The sequence below is a fragment of the Catharus ustulatus genome, chromosome 1 (genome assembly GCF_009819885.2).
Source record: "Catharus ustulatus isolate bCatUst1 chromosome 1, bCatUst1.pri.v2, whole genome shotgun sequence".
Classification (NCBI taxonomy): domain Eukaryota; kingdom Metazoa; phylum Chordata; class Aves; order Passeriformes; family Turdidae; genus Catharus; species Catharus ustulatus.
The window spans coordinates 40,487,507-40,512,280 of record NC_046221.1 but is presented as its reverse complement, the minus strand read 5'-3'; the positions used below and the strand labels follow the sequence as shown (position 1 = coordinate 40,512,280).

Genomic DNA, 24,774 nt, shown 5'->3' with positions numbered 1-24,774 from the left:
TTAAACAACAAGAATAATAATTCAAAAAAATTACAGAGAAAATAGTTTGGTTTTTGAAGAACCATTCCAGAAGAGTGATCCTTTGGAAGTACTCTGCTAATGCACGCTGCTGCAGTGGACATGCTGGAGAGACCACTACTCACTCCAGACTGGAAGGGAGCATTTAACACGAGGAGCATCCAAAAATCATCTACAAAGGTAAAGACTGACTTTCCAAGTGAATGCTGATTTAAAGTCTCTTAAATAACTGTAATGGGAAAGATACTAATGCAGAATGATGCTTAGAGCTTCTCTGAAAACCAGCTGTTGTCAGAGCTGTGCTGATGAACTCAATTTGGCCATGTTAAACACCTGCTTTCCACTATTGTACCTGGTGCAATCAAATGTTTGTGTGGTCATTCAGTGCAGAGTCAGAGAAATTTTTCAGGTTTTGCGAACTTCCAATTTAACTGGGGGATAAGAGAATTCAGAAGATGAGAAGGACTCAACTGTCTGGCTTCAGTCCCACAAACATTTCACCCTGCTTCAGTCCAACAAACATTTCACCCTTTAGCTACAAAACCTCTAAAGCCAAAAGGAGACACTCTCAGTGTTTCAGATTCACGCTTTCTTTGGTGTTTGCTTTCAGAGATCAGGTACCATCCAAAGTCATTATCGTCTAATGTACTTCTTTTCAAATGAAACTCAAGTCACCCCCCACTCCTCCAGGACATCACCATCCTTTGGTATGATTTAGTTCTACTATGAAACATTAATGATATAATTAAAGTTAAATACTTATGTCAGAATGAAAAGAAGCCTTTCTTGTGAATTGAATATAAGGATTGTGTTCTTGAGGAGCTGGAAGGCTCTCGTAAAGAAGGAGGGAAGTGGAAATAGATTTCTCTCAAACAGTGGAACAGAAGGGCTCCCCTAAATGCTTTTGTAGCTCAGTACTGCTCTAAGTTTATTTTGTAGATTCAGTTGGATGGAGCTTGTTTTACTTGAGGGTAAACTGTAAGCTTTAGATAACCTGGTAAGTGGTTCCTTTTTAGGATACTTTTGCTTCCAGCTCTGGTGTTTCCCTTCCAAGTTACTTCTTTTGGTTCTAGTCAATCCAATTAAATTGCTCACTTCTTTTTATAAAGATAGCTACTACTTAATCTTTTAACTTGGATTTATATTGTTTGAAGTGAAGCAGTTAAGGTTTAAATTCAAAACAAATGTATTTAGTTGAGTGAATTAACTACTGGGTTTTTTTCCCCCTGAGTCTTCCCCCAAATGATGCCAAATGAAATTGGTAATCTTTCCAAAAGTACAGATCCAACCTACACAGGTACCTGTACATACAAGCTCACGTGCTTATTTATCTATCAGGGCAGCAAATGTGTTGCAGAGTAAGCAGATAAAGATGATGAAACTCATCAGCCACCATAAGAAAAAGAATTGTTACACTTTAGACTCTGAATTTTCAGACTGGTACATAAGGGAACCTGTTCTGATCAAATGAAAGCATTCAGCTACACCTGTGCTTTAGAGAATGTGTGACAGTGCTTAGACTATTAATTGCACAGGATCAATCCAGCACATACAAGATTGCATAAAATGTTAAAACTGATCCATGTTTAGGTATGGTTAGTTTGGATTAGAGGGGCTGAATCTCCAAAATGCTGGATCAAATCAGTTCTAAATCTCCAATATCTCAGACCACAGTTTAGGAGAATTTTGGTTGCACAAGTGTTTTCTGCAGTCTGTAACCAGACTGTTTTTTAAAAACCATTGGTGATACAAAGGACATTTTGATCTGAACCCCCTTGTAAACATTAACAAAGGTTTTATCTTGTCCTAAGATGACTAACAAAGACTTAATGCTAATGATTTGCTAGGCCACTTGCACCTAAAACATCTTTTTCACTGTCAGTTGCATGGAGAATGGAGCACCACATTTGTTTAAAGCAAAACCAATTTCAAGGCAGGAATTATGAAAAGAAACTGGGAAGAGTAAGGTCACAAGGACCTTTCTTAGATGTATTAAAAAAATAACAACCCAAGTGTCTAGGGCAGTTCCTGTGAAATACAACACTGCCATTCCTGATGAGTTTTTGGGAGAAACTACCTTTTGCACTGATGCTACGAAGATCCGTGATTTTCATTAAGATCTTTGGGAACATATGAGGCTTGTTGGGTCGTCTCTTTCGGATATAAATTTTCAGTGCTTCAAGCAAGGGTTCCTGAAGCTTATCCACTTTCATTGGTTCTTCAAGGTCCTGGCGATCTGTAGGAAAGTATCATATCACTCATATGATTTTAAATATTTATTTTTTAAATATTTTTTAAAAAAAAACTCCAAATCACAGAATCTCCTCTGTGTTCTTGATTAGAACTCTGTACATTTCATTCTCTACTAAACAACACACTCTCTGTAATGAGCGTTCCATAGGAAGAGGATAAACCACAGCTTTCTGAAAACTTGGAATAATTTTTTTCCTTGGTGACTGGAATGGTTTGTCATTTGGGTGGTCAAGAATTTCCAGTTTGCTCTTGTACCACCCTCTTCAAGGGGAAAACACCTTGCTGCAAACAATATTTTGGTATTAATTTTATATGTGTCACTGATAGGCTACCCAGGTATTCACAGAGGTTACAGCTATGTTTTGTTACCACTACTACAGTAAAGTGAGTTACCATCAGGAATCAGCAGATGGCAGTGCTGGCTTGAGTGACAACAAATGGCACCCCTCTGCACCAGGACACAGCAGTTGTGTCTAGGAGCCATCAATGCTTTTAATGGGTTAGCAACACAAAATTTGAATGATTTTGTACTAAAGGGCCACTACCAACAATGACTGACTCTTGTGTTTCAAACACTCACTTGTAGCATTCAGTTTGTGTTTCAACAAAATGGCCCAGGTAAACAAGGTGTGTTTCTATTGCTAATCCACATTTTGCCAAGGAGGAGAGAGACCAAGTGATTAAATCAACAGAAATTTACAAATAATTTTGGACATTATCTGAGACTTCACTTTTTGTATTTTAAGCCTGTGATTTTAATTGACAACCACCTTTTTGAGTTCCTTTCAACCCCAGTTTGGTAGTATAACTCTTGTTTTTGCTAAACGAAGTTATCACCAATGGTGCTTCCATGTGACTGAAACCAGTGCAGATGCACACAATTATATTTATGAATAAAAGCTGTGTAATGGGGCATCTTGCTGTCAGAAAGCTCATTCATGCAGGTACCCATACACTGCTTAGCAAAAACATAGCAGGACCTGATCTCCAGAGGTCCCTCTTAACTCCAACCATTCTGTGAGGTACCTCAATGCCCTTTGTCAGGCAAACAATAGGACTGGTTGCTTGACAGAATGATTCCAGTAATATTTTTTCAAATTATCAATAATAAAACCAGTAACTATCACCAGCGGAAAACAAATCTTTAGCATTAAGTAGTTTATATAATACTGTTACATATTACATGTTTAAATAAAGGAAAGCAAAACACATGGAACATAAATGAAGACATTATCACGTCTGTCCTTTTGAAATGCGCTAGAGTTCATGGTGTACAATACCTCCACAGATTAGGCAGATGGCACTAAGGAGACCTGTTTCTGTATCATCCATTTCCAAAGGCAGGAGCTGGTTGGCAAATGTGAACACGAGATCAGTCAGCGGGCCAAATCCGGCATTGTGCATCTGAGTTCGGTTTAGGGTAAGGCCATCTGAAAAGGTCATGGTGTCTTGTTCTGGTGTGTATCTTGTGCAAATTCTAAGGATCTGTGGGAAAAAAAAGAAAAATGGAATCTGAAGAATTTAATCCATAAGAGGTTTGTTGCATTTTCTTGGTGTGGCGAATGACTGTGGAACTTCAGTACTTGCCCATGTCAGAACAATCTGAAAACAAGTTTGTGCAGTTCTAGCAGCACAAAAACTCTCAGGTACAACATCCATATACTCTGTTGACTGTGTGTATTCCTTGTCACACAAACCTAAGAACAGAAATTTCCCCCTAGTTATGAAATAATCAAAACTTCGGAGCAACTCTCACCACTCTGCTCACCAACATTACAGTGATAGCCACAAAACCAGGTCTTTCATTAGTCTGCCACCCACACCTAACTATAAAATGTGATTGATCCAATGAACTGCTGGTCTGATCCAGTAAGATCCTGAAAGCATCTCACCTCTTTGAACAAAGGTATATCTCATTGATTTTGGGATCATTATGCACGGCAGCACTTCCCTGGGTTGTGTCTTTTACAAGGACAGTGTTGGTCTGTGGAACCTTGTGGGAGTGAGTGTGGACAGCTGTGAGCTGCTGAAGAGGCAGAATTTTGGGCTGCCTTCCCATCCTCTGTGAGAGCAGACAGGCAAACACTGCTATGGGGACAAAGCCCTCTATCTCCCCAGCAGCTGCAGGTAGGGTCTCCTTGGAGCACGGCTCACCTTGTCAGCCTGGGAGTTTGCATCCAGCAGAATATCAAACTTTGCACTTCCAAATGGCAGCACACATGACTACTGGCAGCCTGGTCTGAGGAGTTGGCCCAGCTTTTCTTATGGTGGTTGTTACTTCTGTGTGCTGTAACAGCAAACCTCCCCACCAGCCTGCTGGCTCCCAGCCTTCCTGCAGGCTCTGGTGCTTCCCCCTGTGGAGCCCCAGCAGTGGCAGACCCTGCCTGCCTGGTGCAGAGCTGCTGACAGAGTCGCTCATTCCTGCGCACGCCCAGGCAGTGTTGGCTTTGGCAAGTTCGCTTGTATGCCGACAGCCACCCAGTGCTGACCCCAGATGAAAGAGCCTTCGAGGGGAGGACGGGGATTCACACCTCTAACTGGACACGGAGGAATGCAAAACACATGAATAAAACACCGAGGATGCTCCACATTTTGTTAGTGCATGCCTCTGGGGTAAGGGCAGCGTCAAGAGCACTGTCACAGCGGAGGTGGCAGAACAGAGGGGGTGTGTGCAGTGAGCGCTTGTGCCTCTCGGAGCACACCCGGCATGTGTCCCATCATAGACTCTCTGTGGCACAGGATCATTTGTACAGCTGCAATTAATGAGCACTGCCTTAAGGACCAAATAAAAGAGACGTCCATCATGTTGACATATTCCTCTTGTATATACACCAATGCTTAGTGTTTTAAATAATCAGAGGTGGGAGAGGGCTTATGCCGAAACTAAACTGAACTAAAATCCTGCCGAAGTCAGGCTGATTAGCTGAGCTAAGACTACAGCTGTGTTTTTTCAGGGCTTGACTGTATTTATTTCCCATCCTACTTGGTTAAAAGATACAACAAAAAAAGATTTACATGAATGTAAGAGAGCACTGGGAGAATTTAATTACTCCTATAGCTGCTGAGGCTCTGAGTCAGAGGCCTCAGCACATGTTGACCAGTCTGGGCTTGTATTCTCCCTCTTTCATCTTTGCTTGGCAGCACTTCTCCAAATAAGCAGGGAGGAGAATGAGGAGAACATGGTCTGTAAGACACCTATAGGGAAGCTTTTATTTCTCTCCTTCAGTTCCCTGGTAAGAGACTTAAAAGGCTGTATTTCTGCAGATGGATCCTCAAATATTTTCTATCTCAGCAATAATCTTATCTCACTTTCTGTGTATACATTGAAGTACTGAAACTTTGTGTGGTTGGACCAGCATGTCTGACATTGGTGCCTTACCCCTGAATTAGAGTAAATTCTTGAAATTAATTATATCAATGACCAAGAGGGGCACATATACAAACACAAGGCACATTAATTCCTCAGTGACCACAAATTCCCCATAATGTATGTCATCTTAAAAGACTGCTGGTTGCTAGGTTTTATGTAGCAGCCAATGTATTGTTCCGATCATTAGAAAAAATTAACATTATAAAGCACAGCACCCTGTCAGTAAGAGGCAGCATCTTTACCACATTCAGAACTGCCAGTAACCACCGGCTGTGCTCCCCCCTGAAGTTCACAGTGGGTTGCTCTTTTAAATCATTGAAAGATTGTATGGAAAGGAGAAGAAACATGGAGAATGCCTGATGTTCAAGAAAACACAGGTTCAAAAGCTACATATTCACTGTGATACTCAAGAGCTACTTGGTTCACTTCTCTAATGGCATGCAAGAGGAACTGGAGTGCAGCTCTTCCCACCTGGGGCCTGCACAGACAGCAGCTGCCTTCCAGTAAGGGTGCATGGCTGAAGATCAGGAATCCAACTTTGGCAGGAACAAGGCTCTGTATTTCTTACCTGGTACTGCTTTTCCCTTAGCTCAGCCAGGGAGAAAGGCAGCCCCTTTAACTGCAGAGCTATTTCGATTGGTAAGCCTTAGCAAGGAGATTTCCTGCCTCCACAGCCTCAGGACTCCCTTCCCAACAAATTAGCCGAGCAGGATTGGGAGCTTAATTGGGCAATGCCATGGTGTATTCCCCAGGCTGCCTACAGCTTCCCCGGCAGCTGCCCAAGCAGGGCTGGCAGATACGGATCCCCCAGATCCTCCCTCACATGGCAGGTCTGGACAGCAGCTGCTGCAGAGATCCCTGCCCAGAGGGACTGGGGTGCCCTGGAGTGATCTTCCCCAACAGCCCGGAGGCTGAACACACACCTGCCACCATACACCAGGCTGCTGGCTGCCTCGCAGCAAAGCCTCCTGTGCTTGTTTCCTGGTGCCACAAGCCCCATTGTGTTTGGGGGTGCCTGCCAGGAGTGCTCAGCAAAGAGGCGCCCAGGGCTAACGCAGAGGAAGAACTTTCAGGCTGGATCCTCATCAGGAACAGATTTGGGATGAGGTTACTCAGCCTCAGGCCAGCTCCAGTGCGCATGCACAGAAAGGGCCCTGCAGGGCCCTTTAAAATATAGAGTTGTGTAGGATTTAGCTACTTCCAGGCTTAGGCAGCAAGTAGGACTGGTTTTTGTTAAAGGCAGCCTTCAGGCCTTCATACCCCAAGTGCTGCACCAGCAGTCAACTGGAGGAGCCTGCAGCAACTTCGCTGGGCACTGGCACGGCTGAAGATCAACTATGTGTTTTCAGCAATGCACTTAACTTGACTGCAGCAATCAGGTCTCAGGTTTCCTCTGCATTCCTCTGACATTATCCCACAACATGCTGTTATTAAACTCCAAGACAGATGATTTGAAATAGTGTTTTTCTTTACTTTTTTTCTTTTTTTTTTTAATTTTTAATTTCTGTCCTTCATCAAGATCTGTGAAACGCCATGGATATTGCTGATCGTTGCTAAACTGTTCTTGGGCAAATTTCCAGTGTCAAAGTAAAGCTGATTTCAAGCTCATGTTCACTGAAGAACATATGGGAAACATCAGCACTTCAAAATAAGAAATCACGGTATCTTTCTCCATTTTAAACTGAACTCCTAATGTCCTCAATGTTGTTTAGATTTTGCAACCAAGCCAAGTATTTTAGTTGTCACTCTGCTCTTAAATGCCACTTGCAGCCATAAATATGGTTTTTCCTCATTATTAAAGGGCCCCTTGTTTTAAGGACTATTTATATATTAAAGCATTAGGGATTCTTATGAGCCTGTCATAAAGTGCAAAGCAAAAACCCTACTAGAGGCACAAAACCAAAGTCAGCCAGAAAATTGCATTTATGATGTTGTTGCTACTACAGAATTGTTACTAATTTTAAACAGATTAGGTAGGCAAGGTGGGCCTATTTTTTAAGAAAACTTATTGTTAGACATTAGCTGCCTCAGTTGGCTGGGACAGTTCCTTGAGAGGAGAAACCCAGGCAGGTGACTCTGAAGCAATGATGCCCCATGGCACTGCCAAACTCCATCAGCACAGCTTGTTCTGCACACACAAATTCCTGCCTGGCGTTAACGCACAGGGGCTTACAACGGAAAGCAAAAATTACATCATTAAGGATTAGCATTCAAGGACTTCTCAGGTTTTTACCCATTGGATTTAAGACAGACTGGACTCTGGATTCATTCCACATTTGTCTTGCCAACGCTCAGTGAGGCTGGGGATGCTTGGCTGCTGCTGCGCCAGTGTACCAGTAGACAGAAGCACTCACTTTTACAAGGGTTATTGACTGAATTTTGGTAATATTTAGCCCTAAAACTTCTGGCATCAGACAAGATATAAATTCCACGATCCTCAGTTGGCGCCTCAAGCTGCCTCAGGAAGCTTGATGTTTTTTCCCTTCCAGAGTTAGTGTTTGTTTGTACATAAAACAATTCTTTGGCCCATACCCATCGGACTTTACTGAGCTCCTGGCACCATTTCATTTGTCAGCCTGTTTAAGAGGGGCTCAAGCATCCACAGCCACAGGAATTAATTGAGACCTTGGCAGGGTCTATAAATGCTTAAGACTCTCCACAGCTGGTGCTGAAGGGCAGGCAGGCAGTGAAGCTGGGGTCTTGCTGGCAGGGAAGCCTGGCCACCCTACCTGGGAGCCCCACACTGCTCCTCTCGCGTGCTGCAGATCTGGGAACATGTCCAGGGCATGGCAGAGCAGCAGGATCATAAGGGCATACTGCTGAAGCTCATGCCCTGCTCAGCAGAGCTCACACAGCAGCCACTGGGTGCTTGGGGCAGCAGGAGGGGAAACAGAGCTCGCCCTGCATCTCAAGACACAACAAAATGAAACATTTGAAACACTCCTAACTAGGACAACTGGCTTGTTGCAGGGGGGAAATATGTGCTATTTAAACTGTTCCAGTACTGATGTTCAGCTTAAACAAAGATAGAGAGCAGCACTGCAATTCCGATTATGTGCAGGTGATGCGGGTTTAATGGATACAGCATTTCACAGGCAGTGCGCACACTACGCATTACTGTGTCATGGTAATTATCCCATTTTCTTTTTAAGCAGCATATAAAATAGGCACATAAAGTTTGTGTAAATGTCACGCAGGAAAGTTGGGACTATTTGCCATGCTGTATCTGTTCCTGGGTTTGGAAAAGCCTCAGCTTCTCCCAGCTGCAGGCTCCTATGGTGCTTGCTATGCCCTGCTTGTTTGGATGCCTCTCTGGCTTTGTGAAAAATAAAAAACAGAATGAGCAGGTGATCTGGAATGACAGGTGACAGGCCTCAATAAAGTTTATAACTAAAGCCTGAAGGTTGCCAATAGCCACAACTTTAATACAATTCATTGTATTAAAGAATCAACTTTTCTATGCATTAATTAGTTGAAATAAAGTCACCATTTACCACCTGCTTCAATCTCTTTTTCTAATCTGGAAACTAGGTTTTTATTTAATCGCTTTGATCAAAGTGCCTTTATCAAGGCACTTCAGAAAAAACCCCTACCAAAAAGGGTCCCCTCAATTTTAGAGCCAGTGTTGGCAATGGCAGCCAACTGAGTGGAGCTGCTGCAGGGACCTTGTCCAACAGGGGCTGTGCATGCTCCCAGTGCAAGCTCCCACTGCCCACCCCAACAAAGAGTACCAGGAGCTCGCGGGATTATGGAATTAGGGTATTTGTTATCCAGCAGCTATGGAGCCAGGGCATGGCACAAACAAACAGGGTGGCAGCTTAAGGGCTGCACTTCTAGGGCTAAAATGTTTGGATGTGCAGATTCTTGCCATATCCTGGCTCCTCCCCACCTTTTTTGTGTAGGTTCTGTATTAACTATTTGTTATGGGTTGCAGCAGTACAGGACAAAGCAGTTCCCATCCCCTGCTGCTGGCAGAACACACTTGAGGCAATTGTGCAGTTTTTTGATCACCATCTGCCTCTCATGTAAGAGGAACGTAACAGAATCTGATCAGGACAGAGCTGGTGATGACAGGCGTGCAATCGGTAACAAATGGCCCTGCCCCACCGAGGGACACTCTCAGTAACAATGAGATGGCTGAGTCTGAATGAGTGCCTGGATTAAGGGAACAACAAGAGGTGACTCTCAAGCATGGCAGGGCAACCTCAACCTTCCCTTTTTCAATAGGCCAAAGAATGATACCCCTTCCCCTCTCCTACCCCTCTTCCTCCTTCATCAATGTCCTCTTGATGCGATTCTTCCAAACAGCTTTTGACAAAACAAGAGGAAAAGGTCACAGCAGTTAACGTCCTCCTCAACATGATCCTGTTTGAAGCAATGCACTTTTAGAAATCCCAAGATTAATTACTTCAACTTCAGTTTCCCTAGCTCAAACTCCTGTGTCATGACAAAAAATATAACTACAGTAGCCATCCTACAATGAGCTTCTAGACTGGTCATGCTTGGCTCAATGAGAACCTGAAGGTTTGTGCTCAGAATGAAACATTTAAAATACGTTTACATTGAACATACTGTTTTACTGCAAGTTATTGCTACAACCAGTAATACGAAGCATATTTGCCACTAAAAGCCTGAAGACCTCTAAGGTCTCAATAAAGAAATGCTGAGATCCCAGAGGGCTCCTCTGAAGGTCAGCGTGACAGAAACAACCAGAGACAAAGAGAGGGAAGACAGCTTGCCTTGACACAGTGGCAAGGCAAGGTTTGGAGAAAAACTCCCAGCTGACCTGCACAGTTGTCTCCTGCAGGTTGTACATTTGCCTATTTAAATTACATTTAGCTAAAATTTGTACTGAGTCCATAACATTGGCCACTTCCACAGACAGACACCTGCAGCCCTGCAGAAAGCAGTGGGATATGAGTGCCAGAGGCTTGCATCTGACAGGCTCCAGGCACACCAGTTTCCCCTCTAAAACCTGAAAAACACTAATTCTGAAGACTTATGTCTTGTTCCTTAAATTCCCTCATGACCATAGATAGGTACAGCACATTCCTGAATAATTATACAGTGGACTGTCTCTCTCGGCATCCTTTATGCACAGGATTATACAGAGGGAGGAGAAAGGATGAAGGAGGAGGGAAGAAGAAACAGGTTTCTCTTCAGTGTTAACTGTAAAGAAAATTTTCCAAAGTTACACCTGCCACAATACCAAAATGTGCCCTTTATATTGAAACCCACAAAGTGTGAGGACTTATTTTGAGAAGTATGCTCATCCCTCAAAACATATCTCTGTAGGTGTGCTGGAGTCATCTTCTGACCACACCAGCCTACCCAGTAAGTTCAATTTTACAGGGTCAGGTCCATATTTCACCCCCCTCTTCCTGTCAATTACAGTAAAAAGAAGAATAGAAAATGCATTAGTAGGAGAACAATGATGTTAAAAATACATACCAGTATATCCAGGCAGGCTGCTTTGAGTAGAGTTATTTGGTCTGCAATGGTCAAACTTGTAAAGCCTGGCAATCGCTTTGCAAATTCCACTATTTTAATAATGCACTTCGTTGCAAGTTCACTGAATTTGTCCCAGAGCCCAAGGTCCAGTCGAACCCGATGATCTGCGCTGGAGTTCTGGAAAGATAGGCCGAAAGCACCATAAATCAACAACGTCCCTTTCAGTGAACAGTTTGCAAGGGAAGGAAAGAACAACCACGTTTTCCTTCCAGAAGTACTTTCTATTAACATTCCAGGCATTTTCTGAAGCTTGCTGTTGGGATGATGCTGGTTTTAAACTTGGATTAATCGCCTGAAAATTCCTTGGATACTTCTGTGTTACTTACGATTGCAGAGGCCATCTGTACAAGGAATACAAATGAACTTAAACATTTCCAAATGCCACCCTCATTATTCTTCCTTGCCATTATATAATAAGTGCATTGAGAAAGACAATTTACAGTTGTACCCCAGAAAATATAAATGAACAGTAGAACAAGAATATTGGGTCCTCCCCTGGAAAAAGCAGCACAATATTTGGAACACAGTTTCACATACTTAAGGTCTTAGAAAATTGGTTCTGCTTAATTTCTCTGCTCTGTGGTTCTGCCATAGCTTTCTGAAACTATAGTCTCCCATGACTTACAGAGCATTTATTTACATAACGTTAAGGAAAATCTCATGTGCCTTGGTGAATGCTACGTGCTCATTTGGTGGCACATCCAACATACACCCCCACTGCTGGAAGTGTAACAAGGACACATTCTGATGGCATCTTCCAGGTAGTGCTTATAATATATTCACCTATCTCAATCAAGGTGTCCATAACTTTCTAGAGTGCATAGGAAACTTGTGTTAAGTTTGTGATCAAACTCACACTTTCATACATTTGGAACCACTACTTAACCCTTCAAAAAGCTGAACATGTCAGCCAAGAACCGTCTGACTCAAAATCTTCCATGACCTACTTGATGCCAGCCCACCAATACTGGGTGTCATGAGAAGACCTGGTGAGTCCATTCCAACTCACCCAGGATTCCCTTAGAGTGACAAGAAACAGGTAATGATAGTGCTCTGAAAAACCCAAATCTCCTTTCCTTCTGCCCTCACATGCAGTGTATTGCCAGCATTTGATACAGTGCTATTTAGGATGCAGCCAGTGTGATGGTGTCCTTCAATCCCCTATTTCATAAGCCACCAAATTTAGTGTGCATTGCACCTGCCTTCAGCATTTGGGTGATCTCCACTGCAGGAGGAATTTTACCTACAAAAATATGCTCAGGCAATGGTTTTCTCCCCAGCTGCAGAGGAAGCCCATGTGATCAGCTGCCTCAGTCTCAGCTGGTTGAAGTTAAAATGTTAAATTAACTTTAAAATTAAAGTTAAATGAGCAGAGTCTCAACCTAAAAGTCTAACAGACATGGCAGATTAAATAACCATCAAATAGCATTCAAATTACACAGATCACACTTCCTTGGAGGAAACATTTCCAGTGAGCCTGCCACCACCACTGCTGAGGGTGAGGGCGTCCACCTCCTAGAAAACCAGTGAAGCCATTATCTTGTCAGCTTGCTTTGGTTCACAGGAAGGACACAGGGCTGGAAGACATTGGTGAAGGAATGTGGAGTGAGCTCAGCCTGGCTGTGATGCTCTGGACACCATCCCGGTGCTGCCTTCACAAGACACCACCGCTACCATCAGTCACAAAGTAGAAAGTCCTGACGGGTCCCCAGGGCATCACCAGCCTGACATTCACCCTCACTTGGAAGAGCGTGGAGATTTGAGCCAGGAATATTTACATTAGGCCCTAACTGCAAAAAATTAACACTATCTGTGCTGAGCAGTCTGAAGGAGTATGTGTGCTCCTTCCTGCTACCCCTCCCTTTGGGGGATAATTAATTCATTTCATAATTTCTATTTGAATTTTTATTCTGGGAACTTCCTCTATTTTGTTTCGGGTTTTTCTTAAATGACAGAAGAAAGATAGAAGAAAACGTCTTTATAATGCCAAACCTAAAGAACTGCCTTCAAAATGGCCCAAAACTAATGAGTTAACAGTCATTGTAATGCCCTTTGAAACATTTCTTTTGGCTACTGGAGTATGCATCCTTCAGATTTATTTTATTTCATCCTCAAGGACCTTGGTGAAATACAGTACATTGGAGGAAAAATAAGATCAAGATGTGCAGTCATTCAGGCTGTAATTAAATTTAATAGGCAGTTTATCCAGTTCATAGAAAGATGGCATAGCAGAGAGCTACACAAAGCAGAGCCTAAAGCAGGAAATCATTTTACAATAGGGTATCCATCTGGAAAAAAAGACGTTGCATGAAACCAGCAAGTGTGAACGAAATCTTCATCAGTATCATATGAGGTTACTTTATCATGCTGCAGTGCCAGCAACGGGAAGTTTGACGTGCCTTCTATTAGGAGTAATGCACGGCCGTCGTAACAAATGTAAATCTAACTCTCTATTATGCAAACTGAAGAGAAGGGGTAGTTAATAAAATACAAAATAACCAGGTGTTTTATTATGCCAGGTGCCAGATCCCTCAGCGTTGGAGCTAAAGTAGTTTTACACATTATATTTGGAAAGAGTTTTAACATTCTATTTGTTAATGAATGTCAACACTAGTGTCACAGCAAAAAGAGCTGGATTTTTAGAGCATTTCTCAGTATTTAAAAACCAAAACTGACTCAGTATCAATGTATAGGTTGAACAATGAAACATGGGGTTAACACAGTGCACAATCGAAACAAAAACCCTACTTAAATTTGCCTGGAGATCTCCTCTATCCATGCTGTGAAAAAGATGCAGATGCTATGACTTTTCCTGAATATTTTACTGAAGTGGGTTTTTGGGTGTCTTTTCCAGGAGCAGTCTCACATGTTTTTCAGGCCTATGCACCAGTGCACATATGGTGGAACAATACTGTAATGCACCCGAGTGGCATCTTTATCAGTGGAAAAGCCCAACCTTGCTATGAAATCCAATTAAACAGTCATTTTTGCCACATAAATTGATCCCATTTTTTCCATCATTTTTGTTTTTTCATTGCAGGCTGCTCTGTCTCCACATTAACAATACAGGATGAGGTACTCGTAGAAACACACACAGCAGCAGAATCCCTACTGTCTTTAAAATCCACTTTACAAAGGAAACAAGGCTCACAGGGGCACTCTGCCCTAATCAGGAACACCCGTGATGCCTCTTTAGTAAAAGCAGCAATGCACTCCAGCTCGGGCAGGTTCACTGAGAACCATGGCACATGTCCCTGCTCAGTCCCAGTATCAGGAGATACACACATATTATATATATACCTACGTATATATATTCCTCTGCAATGGCACAGAACAATAGCTGTGTAACTTCTAAGACCCGCACTCACAAAGAACAAAATGCTGCCAAGATGTGGAACATCTTCACTTCCAGCTAGCCAAGAGCAGCCCAGGAGAATCTGCAGCAAGGATCTGCAGAGCCAAAATTGTTTTCTGTTTTATCCTCCCTCTATCACAAGGCTGGATGTAACACAGCTGTAGACTTACAAATAACACCACTCTCAAGGGACAAGCAGTATAGTTACACTCAATTATACTATAAAGTATGACATCTCCAGAGAAATTACCCAGGCACTCTCTCTTACCTGGATGACAGTAATAAAACAGATCTGTTTATGATGGACTTTTGGAATCCATTACATTTAAACAGCTTGCTGATTCTCATCATCGGTAGAACTGTATTTGTCACTGCCCACCAAATGCAACTGTTAAATCAAATGACCCAGGGAATTTAATACAAGTGCTATTCTCCCATTATTTTAAGTAGACTTCTATTAACTATGTAAAGTATGGGGCCCCTTTTTCTTTTTAAAGAGCAGATGCATATAAAAAAAAGTAATTGAAAATGCTTCTCTAAAACCACTTTTTAAGGTGAAAACATGCAATGGAGGGGGGAAAAATCACCATGTAACCTTTCCCTCTGGGAAATGCAGGCTGCAGTGCTCAAGAGTGAGAGGAGCCAGATACATAAGCCAAATGCCAAAATAGATTTTTTTTTTTACTATATCTCTGTAAGGTCTTTTTTACTTTACACTCTTATACTTAAAATTCTTTGCTCTTTTTAGCAACAAATGAAATCTTCTTTTAAAACAGTCTGAATGTTCATGTAACTGAAGGCACTCAGGGGTTGTTCTTGAAGGACAGTTTCTTTCTTCCATCCACCATCCCTGTGAGTACACAAGTGCAAGGCTCACAAAATTCAAGGCAATCTACATTGGTTAAAAACACTCACTTCTCACCTCTCACTTAGAGAATTAAATTAAAAATTCTAAGGTTACAAAAGCAATCTGTGTGCTCTGTAGTGTGAGCACACTATGCTTCACAACTGACAGCACACATAACCAGGCATAAAAGTAGAACTGAGGGCAATCTTCCACCTGTACTAGATTGTTACTATCAAAAAAGCAGAGAGGCAGAGGCTTCTAACTCCCCTTGGACACAGCACCTAGGAAAATGGCTGCGTGCTCCTCTGTTTTTCAATTTCTGGTCTCTACTTCAAGTGTCTCAGATTGCTGTCGGAGCCCTGCCATTTTATCAGCAGCTGGTGGTGGTCTCCAGGCACCAGAGCTGTCTGTGCTCCTGTGACCAGCACACACAGCTTCCACATCCCAGATCCTCCTCTATCCTCAGTGCTGCAGAAAGGATTCTCCCCTGCCCTTGGGCTGGAGAGGAAGATGACTCTTACTCCAGCCCCAATGCTACTCTGTCCTTCCCACATGAGCTCTTAACACTGAAGTCCTACATAAAATGCTGGAGTGGCTGCCAGATCTTACCTAGATGAGAGATTTAAACATTCTGCATTTCACTCACAGACTATGAGAATTGCAGTATGAAGACATTTATTTAGAACCATTGCTGTTAGTTCTGATGCAGCATTTGAAGAAAGCTGCATTGCTCTCAAAGATTCAAGGTAAGCCAAAAGTAACTCTCAGTATAATTTCGTTATTGCAACTTGTACCATGACAAAGCAGGAGGGAGCTGAGCCCCATGCAGCAGTTCACGAGTTTAGACTTCCAAGAGAACAATGCTAAAAACAAGAAATCTCCTGCTCTGGGCTGTCCCATCAGGCTTGAGATCCGAACAATACTCAGCCCCAGAAAGAGTGTGGTCAAATCGTGGCTACTTGTGTTCCATAGACAAACAATACCCAGCCTCAGAAAGAGTGTGGACAAACCACGGCTACTTGTGCTCCATAGACAGACCAGATTCATCTGCTCATTACTGAGATCCAGGTGCTCTCAATAAGGGCTCTGAAATTCCAACAGGGACATAAATTCACCATGGGTTCAGACGGAACCTAAGGATGAAGGCATCAGCAGTGGGTGTGCTATGCAACAAGACCCTCTCCAATTTCATTCACTTGTATCATTTCAGGAGCTAAAAGATTAATGATACTTCAGCATCCAATACCTAATGCAAGTGTAGAGGTGCCAAGGTTTATCTTTCAGCCCTTGAGGATCTTTGGCAATTACCAGGATGCAGTACAGTACCATCCCACCAGCTGCAGTGCACTGCTAACTCCAAGGTAATGTGGAAATACGTACTAACGTGTTGCTGCTGGGAAGGACCAGAGAAGCATGGGGAGGACAGGCTCCTTTCCCAGTACTAACCAGCTTACATGGGGCTCAGAATAAAATGTGAAAAGCGTTTGTGAAAATACTTTTCAGCAACATGAAAAACATGCCTTTGTCTAAAATCACACCATATGTGCTTGCTTTTCTTGCACTTAAACACCAAGTCTTACACTTAGACCTCAGTTTTAAGCCTTGCACTTTGTTTTGTAAATAGATGAATATGCCATGAAAAGAGCACCCTGATTTCTAACACAGTGAGTACTGATGGCACACAGGGATTTGTCTACATCACTCTGAGAAATTTAATGCTTGTTTCAATAGCAGAAAATTTACTCAGAACAGAGAGCAATCCAGTGATGGAAGCATATCACTTTTCCTCCGGGGATTGGTGCCAGATCTTCAGCTGGGGCTAGAGGGCAAGAACTATGGAGGCAGCTGTCTCCTTGCCCCAGCCATGTCACTCCTGAACTCCTGCTCTCAGCAATGAGAGCCCATGCCTGACTACCTCAGGATGTTTTGTGCATCCCTCTGAAACAGCCAGTGCTGTTGCAACCAAGAGCAACCCCAGACCTAGCAGTCATTTCTCTACTGATAAGGCTCCAAACATTACCTAATAGCTATTTTTATCATCTCTTTTATTATTAAATTTGCATAATTAACATTGAATTTTCTTTAATCAATAATATCACGGACTTTCCTTCTATTTAGCAACATATATATGTATAGAAGAAAAATTATTTCCCTGACTCATCTCTGGAGAAATTCCCATAGTACTGAGTTTCTTAATGGGGGGGCTGATTTTTCATTTCTAAAGGCAGCAGAAGTTTTTGCTGTTATGGGATGTTTTGGTAAACTGGGATAGGATGTGTAATTTTTGGGGCTGTGATGTGCAGAGCCAGAAGTTGAACTCAATGCTCCTTGTGGGTCCCTTCCAACTCAGGATATTCTACGACTTTAGGAATAAACTGCAAATGATCATTTTGGAAACTGTTTTACTTAAACATTTCATATTTTCCTTGACCTTGGTAGCTTTGGGACTATCACCAGTAATCCAGCAGCATTTAAGAACTCCCTACACCTGCAAAGTTGTAATCCGCTGATGCATGAGCAGAGATCACGTCTCTGGAAGCCAACAAATTTCTAATGAATGATGGAATGTAACTGACTCATGGTCTCGGAGCTGGTCATTTGGCTGGATGAATCCTCGTGGAGTCTCTTGTGATACCGCTAAGTAGCGCTCACATCTAAGTGCAATTTCTCTTCCCAGTAGGCAGCATTTGCACACACACCTCTTTCTTTTTTTTCCTGGCTAAGGAGGTGAAAAGAGTGAATCTGCTGCTCCATCTATTTAAAATGTCCAGAGCCTCCAAAACTCACATTATCCAGGCATATCCAGAACACTCTGTGCCTCAAACCATACTCACCGTAGTGTATTTTCCCAGCTGGCAGAGTGAGGGGAAGGTTTCCTGGTGAGCTTTTCGGATCTTCTCAGTAAGATCATCTAACTCTGCTGTCATTTCATAGTTTTCTGTGGACTCCTGCTTTGAAGGTTCCTTCTTCTTTTTGTTCCTATCATTTCTGACAGCTGTGAAAAAAGCAGAGATACAGATGACATAGGGTTATTTGGATTAACCTATGTTGCTTCTGCTGCTCTATTTCAAATCACTGTAAAATGCTGTTTTTTCAAACACACGTTATTTTAGGCAAATATAAAAATATTATATGCACAGAGAATACTAATTCCAGCTTACTCATTTAACAAAAAAATTAAGAACTAAATGTAGTGAGCAGTGAAGAAATCAAACTTCCACAGGGGTTTGTTGTGGGTGTGCCATCACAATCTCATAGTATCTGCCTTTCAGGAAAATCTACTGCAACTTCATCAGCACAGTGTTGTAGTAACTTTGTGAGGTGGGATTTTTTCACTGTACATGGAGGATAGTGAAGTCCTCTGCAGTGATGCAGTTGCTATTTTACTGGATGTGAACAACACTAAAAAAAGACAGCAACTGTCTTTCTTCTTAAGTACCTCAGCATGGAAGATAACAAAGCCCCATACTAATAATACAAACTCCACCAAACAGAAGTTATTTAAAAGGAAAGTTAAATGTGAAAACAGTAAACAAAATAAGATGAAACACATTAAACTCAAGTTCTGAAGATCAAAGGAGAAGCACAAACACTTGAAAGAGAAAAAATGGCAGTGAAGCTATCTAAAGTTGCTTGCCATCTGCTTCTGCACTCAGATCAGCCTTCTACCTTCCCCCGGCCGTGGGGGATTACTGGAAATATGCATTGTGCACATTCGTGCTGTAATTGATTTCCCACATATTTGTGTTTTGTAATAAAATATGACAGCTGCTCCATCACCATGCTGCTCTTTGTTCTTTTAATGAAAATAGCTTAATTTTACAAAACGTGCCCAGGAGATAAGTCCATGTCCGCAGTATTGCCAGTAATTGTGAATTTTATCAAGAGTCTTGCTGTTAGCTAAAGCTAACGTCCTAAGTGTAACCAGATGCATAAGGCTTTACAACAAAGCCAAGCAAAATCAATCCCTCTCCCCAAAGACTCCATGTCAATATTAAACACCCTGAAGACTAAATCTTACTGGATAAATAAAACCAATCTTAACATTGTTAGTATTCAAAACCTCATGATATTTAAAACAAGGCCCTAAACTTGGAGGGTGCAGCTGGTGGGTTTGGCGCATGTGAGCATGGGCAGGGATTTTGGATGGCCAAAGATCTGCTGATTCTTATTTGTACTGCCCTGCCCCAGAAAGTGCATCTATCCGTGCCGTAGGGAGGGAAGCACAGAGCCACCTCCGTGCCAGCTCTTCTTCCCTGTGGGTTACCCAGACCCATCTCCACATCTTCTGTGGTTGCTTCCTACATGCCAGCGAACCACAAATAATCACAAAGAGCAGAAAAAATAGTGGGCTGGGAAAGCATCAGAGTCAGAGGCATCTACAGAAATAACATATTTTGTGTAATAGAAAACAAGGAGCAGAGATGTGGGGAACGTTGTTTCTCCTTCACAAGGCCATTAAGCACATAGTCCATGCAATGCATGGCTCTGGTTTTCTCACTAAAGGTCTGAGAGACTTCTAGTGCCAATCATTCACATTTTAAGCATGAACTTAACTGTGTGACAGACCCACACTGAAGTCAGTCATGTGCTTTGCTGGATCAGGGTTGGGATGCTGAGCACCCCGCTGGATCAAAGCCTAATCTTGAACACCATCAATTTTGGTGTTTGGAGAACACAAACCCAAAGGAGACAAGAGGAGTGGACCAAAAAGGCTATTCCTTGCAAAGGTACAATGCTACCAGTGTAGTCAGGTTTAGGAGGATGGACTGGTTCCTCCCCACTTCCTTTTATTACAAGTTTAGCCTTCAAGTAAACGCTCTGATTTGTTTGCTGGACCCCAGGGCAGAGCACGAGCACCATGTTTTACACTGAAAAAACATCCAGGACCCAGAAGTATGTCTCAAGTGCTGCAAACTGCCACTGCACTTCAGAAACAAATCCTATTCACTGCTGTACTTGGGGGATAAAAGAGTTCCTTAGGAAATTCTGTAAACTGCTACACAACCACAAAGAGCAATAAACCTTTGTCACAAAGCCCCACTTAGAGCTCTAGAAGCTCATTGACAAATTTTCCAAGCAGGCAGCCTCAACAACTACTTCCCTGAACAGCTTTGAACTCATGGAAGATGAATGCATTATTCAGGCCAGGTTTCGAAGCAGGTGCCAAGGGCTCCCAGAGACCAGGAGATAACTCTGGCAGGAGCCCTGCCATGCTCCTTTGCTATTGCAGCCCAGCTACTTCTGTAGTTCGACCTGAAGTCCCTTTCCCTCCAAAGGCCACCAGAGGGACAGCTGCTGATCAATCCTCATCACCAAATTGGCCCAGCTCTGTGCTCTTTCTTTTTTGGTGCAAATCAGAGGGCAGAAAGGGGAGAAGTAACCCAGCCCGAAAACGAAGAATGTTTTTTTTGCTCCTCATTAACTTTTTTATATGAATCTGATAGCTTTTATAATAATGTTAAAACCAGAATAATATATATCTTCTTGCTTTATTCATTAAGACTCCACCAGATGTGTCAGTGTTTCTATATTCCCTATAAGATAACGGATTAAAGTGCTGACATATAACATCCAAGCTCCAAAAGTATAAAGCATTTCAATAACACTGAACTATTGGGCAGATTTAACTGCAGCTATAATTCAACACACACACACAAAAAAAAAAAAAAAAAAAAAAAAAGAGAAAGACCTTAAGACAACACTATGTTTAAAAGAGTTAAATAAAAACATATAAACACACACATTTACGCAGTAAATTTAAAAACCATCATTGCTCTGGGAACAGGAACTGTCACACCGCCTCTGGGAAGGGTTTTGGATTACAGTTTATGCTTATATTACATAAATCACACCTTTTGGTATCTTGATCTTTATATGCTTATGATCACATCAATCCCTGATGCAATTCCACTGCCTTTTAATGATGATACGCCAGTGATGAATCTGTGTCACAGTTAATGCTGCCGTAGAAAACTCACTTTATCAATTTCATTACTTGTGCACTAAATTCTGACTTGATAGCTGCATTAATTAGAAGCTCCCAACAGGGGACAGTATGGAAGCTTTCTTGTCCTATGAGAACTCTGGGAAGTTAAAGAAAAATAAATAAGGTTGCAGTGTGGGGAAGGAGAATGAAAAAAGGTGTATGTTGATATGTGAAGAAGCCAGGTCTTGACGTGTCTCAGAAGGCTGAGTGACACACGCCCACGCTTGTGCACGTCTGCTCCAATCCATCTTCCTGTGACAGTTTCCCTGTCCCCTTGACACACATGCCAGGACTTGCACTTCCACACCCAGAAACCTCCAGGGAGACACAGCAGGGTTCACAAGTTGGCAAAGGTACATTCTGTTGCCTTAAGAACTAGCCCCTACTTTCAGATGTTCATTCTCCTCCCTGATGACAGAGGGGCAATCCTGTTCAGTCTGTTCTCCTCACCCCAGGTTTGCCAAAGCTTTTCCCTTAGCCTCAGATACACTTTCCCTCTTATGCTCGAAGTGATGAACAGGGTACAAAAGCTGCATGAGGGTCAGATGTGTTCTTCAAGGACAGCAAGGTCTGCTGTAGATGGAACTAAGTATAGAGAAGACACAAACAGCTTCCCTTGGAGGAACCCCAGTGCTCTCACTTAGTAACCATGCAGCAATTCTCCTGCCTGAGTGGGGTCATTTCAAGCATGTCCTAATGCAGGGAATCGTCCAGTCTTAAACACAAGCCCCTCAGGTCCACCAAACTTAGCCACTGCTTGGCTAAGGATAAGCTGGGATCCAGCCCATGAGATTTACACAGTTTCTAGACAATCAGATAAAATCATGGAATAGTGAGTATTTGTACATCCATCTGTCAAAGGTGGCACAAACGTGTCCAAGGGAGAAGAACTTGCCACTCACAATGCAATTTTTCCTATTACTTGCACAACCTGTGCTTCCCCAGATATCCAGAAGATATGCAGACAGCTCTTTTCATGTATTATAATGATTAATCAGCTATGAATTCATTATTTGAAATGCTATCACTACAGTTTTGCCTCTTGGAGATCCCCGTGACCTTTGAAGAGCTCTGTGTACTAGTTAGCTGGTTTTGTTCCTGTAGCAACAACTACTAGTGCTTCCAGTCAGTTCACATTCCTGTAAAACCACACTCCTCTTGTCCCCAAATATTTTGGAAGTTACTCGTTAAGCTAACAAACCTCAAAAGCACCATAAAGCACACAGAGCAAGTCAGTAATTGCACAGCGCTGGGCACAAGGTCGGTCTGCAAAAAGACTCCTTTTGTTTGTAAAACCCAACAAGAAGAGAAGTGAGAGGTGAACTGAGGTAGGAATGCTGCAGACCTGCCAGTTCTCCCTCATGGGCAGAGACTCACTGTCCTGCCTGTCCCCCTGCTCCCTGGGAGCCACCTGTCCCTGTCTGAATGCCAGGCAGCCTGGACAGGCCAATGGTGCCACATGTGGCTGTGGGGCCAATGCTCAGCAGTGCAGCTGGGAAATCCAGGAGCACCAAGCTGCTTTTTAGGGTGGAAACCCACAAAACTTGCACAGCTCCTCTACGCTCTTGCTTCTCCAACTCCAGAGGCAGCTGCTAAAAGAAATTCTAATTCTGGCAGAAGTCAGCAGCTGTGGCCAATCTCAGTCAAATATTTCAGTCAAATAAGCAAAATGCTTACCTACTGCCAATGCCAGGTTTCCTCCATTAGGTTAAATGCCCAACATATACCACACGTGACTCTTCAACAAACTGTGCTAAATGGTATGGAATGGCAGCCCATAAGGGTGTCTTTCCCAACAGTCACCTTGGAAAATCTCAAACCAAGGGAGCCTTAATGACCCTGTTGCTGCTGCTGAACTAGGCTCTCTGACACCCATGGTCAAAAGCAACACCCAGATGCACATCCCAGGCAGCTTACAGGCCAAAGAACTGGTGGAAGAAAGTACAAAGATGAGGGAAATCAAGGAGTTTGAGTTTCCTAGCTCGAACACAAGTAAAGGAATAAAACAATCATCTCAAAAGCAGCAAAATCAAGCTTGACAAACTGACAAGGCATCAGTTCAGGACGGTGGGACTCCTGTTCACTTGAACAGCAGTGCAATTGCAAGCTAAACATACTAAAATATGCAGAATGCCAGGTAGTTATAAATAGATTGGCTTCCTAGGTTGTGATTTCCAGATGAAATAATGTTTTCTTTTAAGCAAAATAGCTCAGTCTTAAAAAAAGCCAGGAAACTATTTTAAAACAAATTTCCATGCCAAAACCTGGCTTTGACATATGGAGAATGATTGGAGACAAAGCCCATTTCAAACACAAAACTCTCATCTCTAATGGACAAAGCCAATAACAAGTACACAGTTGTGTAAGGGGCTTACAAAACCAAAGCACATTGAAACCTGCATATTTTGTAGCTGATTCTGAGAAATCAACCATGTCAGCTGTTGGATAACAATCACCAGAAGAAAACATCTCAAATTAAGTGAGATAGTATCTCTCTACAGACACATATCAAAATTAACAGGGAGCACACAGAAACAATCATGGAAGACATTTCATAAGCACCTGGCACGCTATCATTTTTCCCCAGGCACAGAGCAAGCACATCCATTACAGAATTCGAGCCCGCCCAGGGTTTCCTATTGAGAAATAACATTCAGTTATGGTAAACCCGCCCCAGCCAAAGCGCCAGGAACCTCAGTTCAACCACAGGGGAACACACCATAGATCCAGAAGACACCGTCCTGTCGCCTGCCTTCACATACACGGGCCCTTCCAGCCACTCGTGGAATTTTTTTTTAATTTATTTTTTTTCCTTTTTTTGAGGAAGGTAAATTTTAACTCTGCCTTGCACCTTTGTACTATTCATTACATAACTGCTATGTTTTATTAGAAACATGATCTATTATAACCTTGAATATGGTAACTTAAATGACATTGAAAATTAGATGATTCTGATTATTAGAGAAGTGAGAAAGGTATTAAACATTTGTAAGGCTGATAATCAATCAGTGTATCCATGTGAGTGCAATAAAAATCAATCAGGAGCTAGTGCGTTTAAATCTAATTTTTTAAGCATGACATTTTCTTCTGAGCTTCTTTTTTAAATGTCACCCTCTTCTACAACAGTGATTGATTCTATCCCCAGGGATAGTTAACTCCAACTGTTTTATTCATTGCGCTGAGCTCTTGTATCCACAGTCTTTTCTAAATATCAAATTAATGACAACAACAATATTTTTATCAAAATGTAAAATTCAGAAATAGGCATTCAAAACAGTAAGAAGCACAGCAGTACATTCAAACTGCTTCAAATACCAGGGACCTTTTAACTAGTAAGCAGTGTACTTTATTTAACACAGAAAATGGTGGAATTTTGTGTCCCTCCCGTTTTCTTTTTCCTTCCATAAAAGAGAAGGCCGAGGATTTGCTTG

The 24,774-nt window shown here is 42.4% G+C and overlaps 1 protein-coding gene across 8 annotated transcripts in view; it reads right to left on the bottom strand.

Annotated features, from left to right (window-relative positions):
• The window catches only part of RARB (retinoic acid receptor beta), a 324,037-nt gene that overhangs the window by 2,394 nt on the left and 296,869 nt on the right, over positions 1-24,774 (bottom strand). For all 8 annotated transcript variants that reach the window (XM_033085086.2, XM_033085269.2, XM_033085180.2 and 5 more), the window contains 4 exons: positions 18,189-18,349; positions 11,093-11,269; positions 3,552-3,756; positions 2,096-2,254 (listed from right to left, as the gene is read on the bottom strand). In XM_033085086.2, coding sequence (XP_032940977.1) covers positions 2,096-2,254; positions 3,552-3,756; positions 11,093-11,269; positions 18,189-18,349 — 702 coding nt within the window. The remainder of the gene's footprint in view (positions 1-2,095; positions 2,255-3,551; positions 3,757-11,092; positions 11,270-18,188; positions 18,350-24,774) is intronic.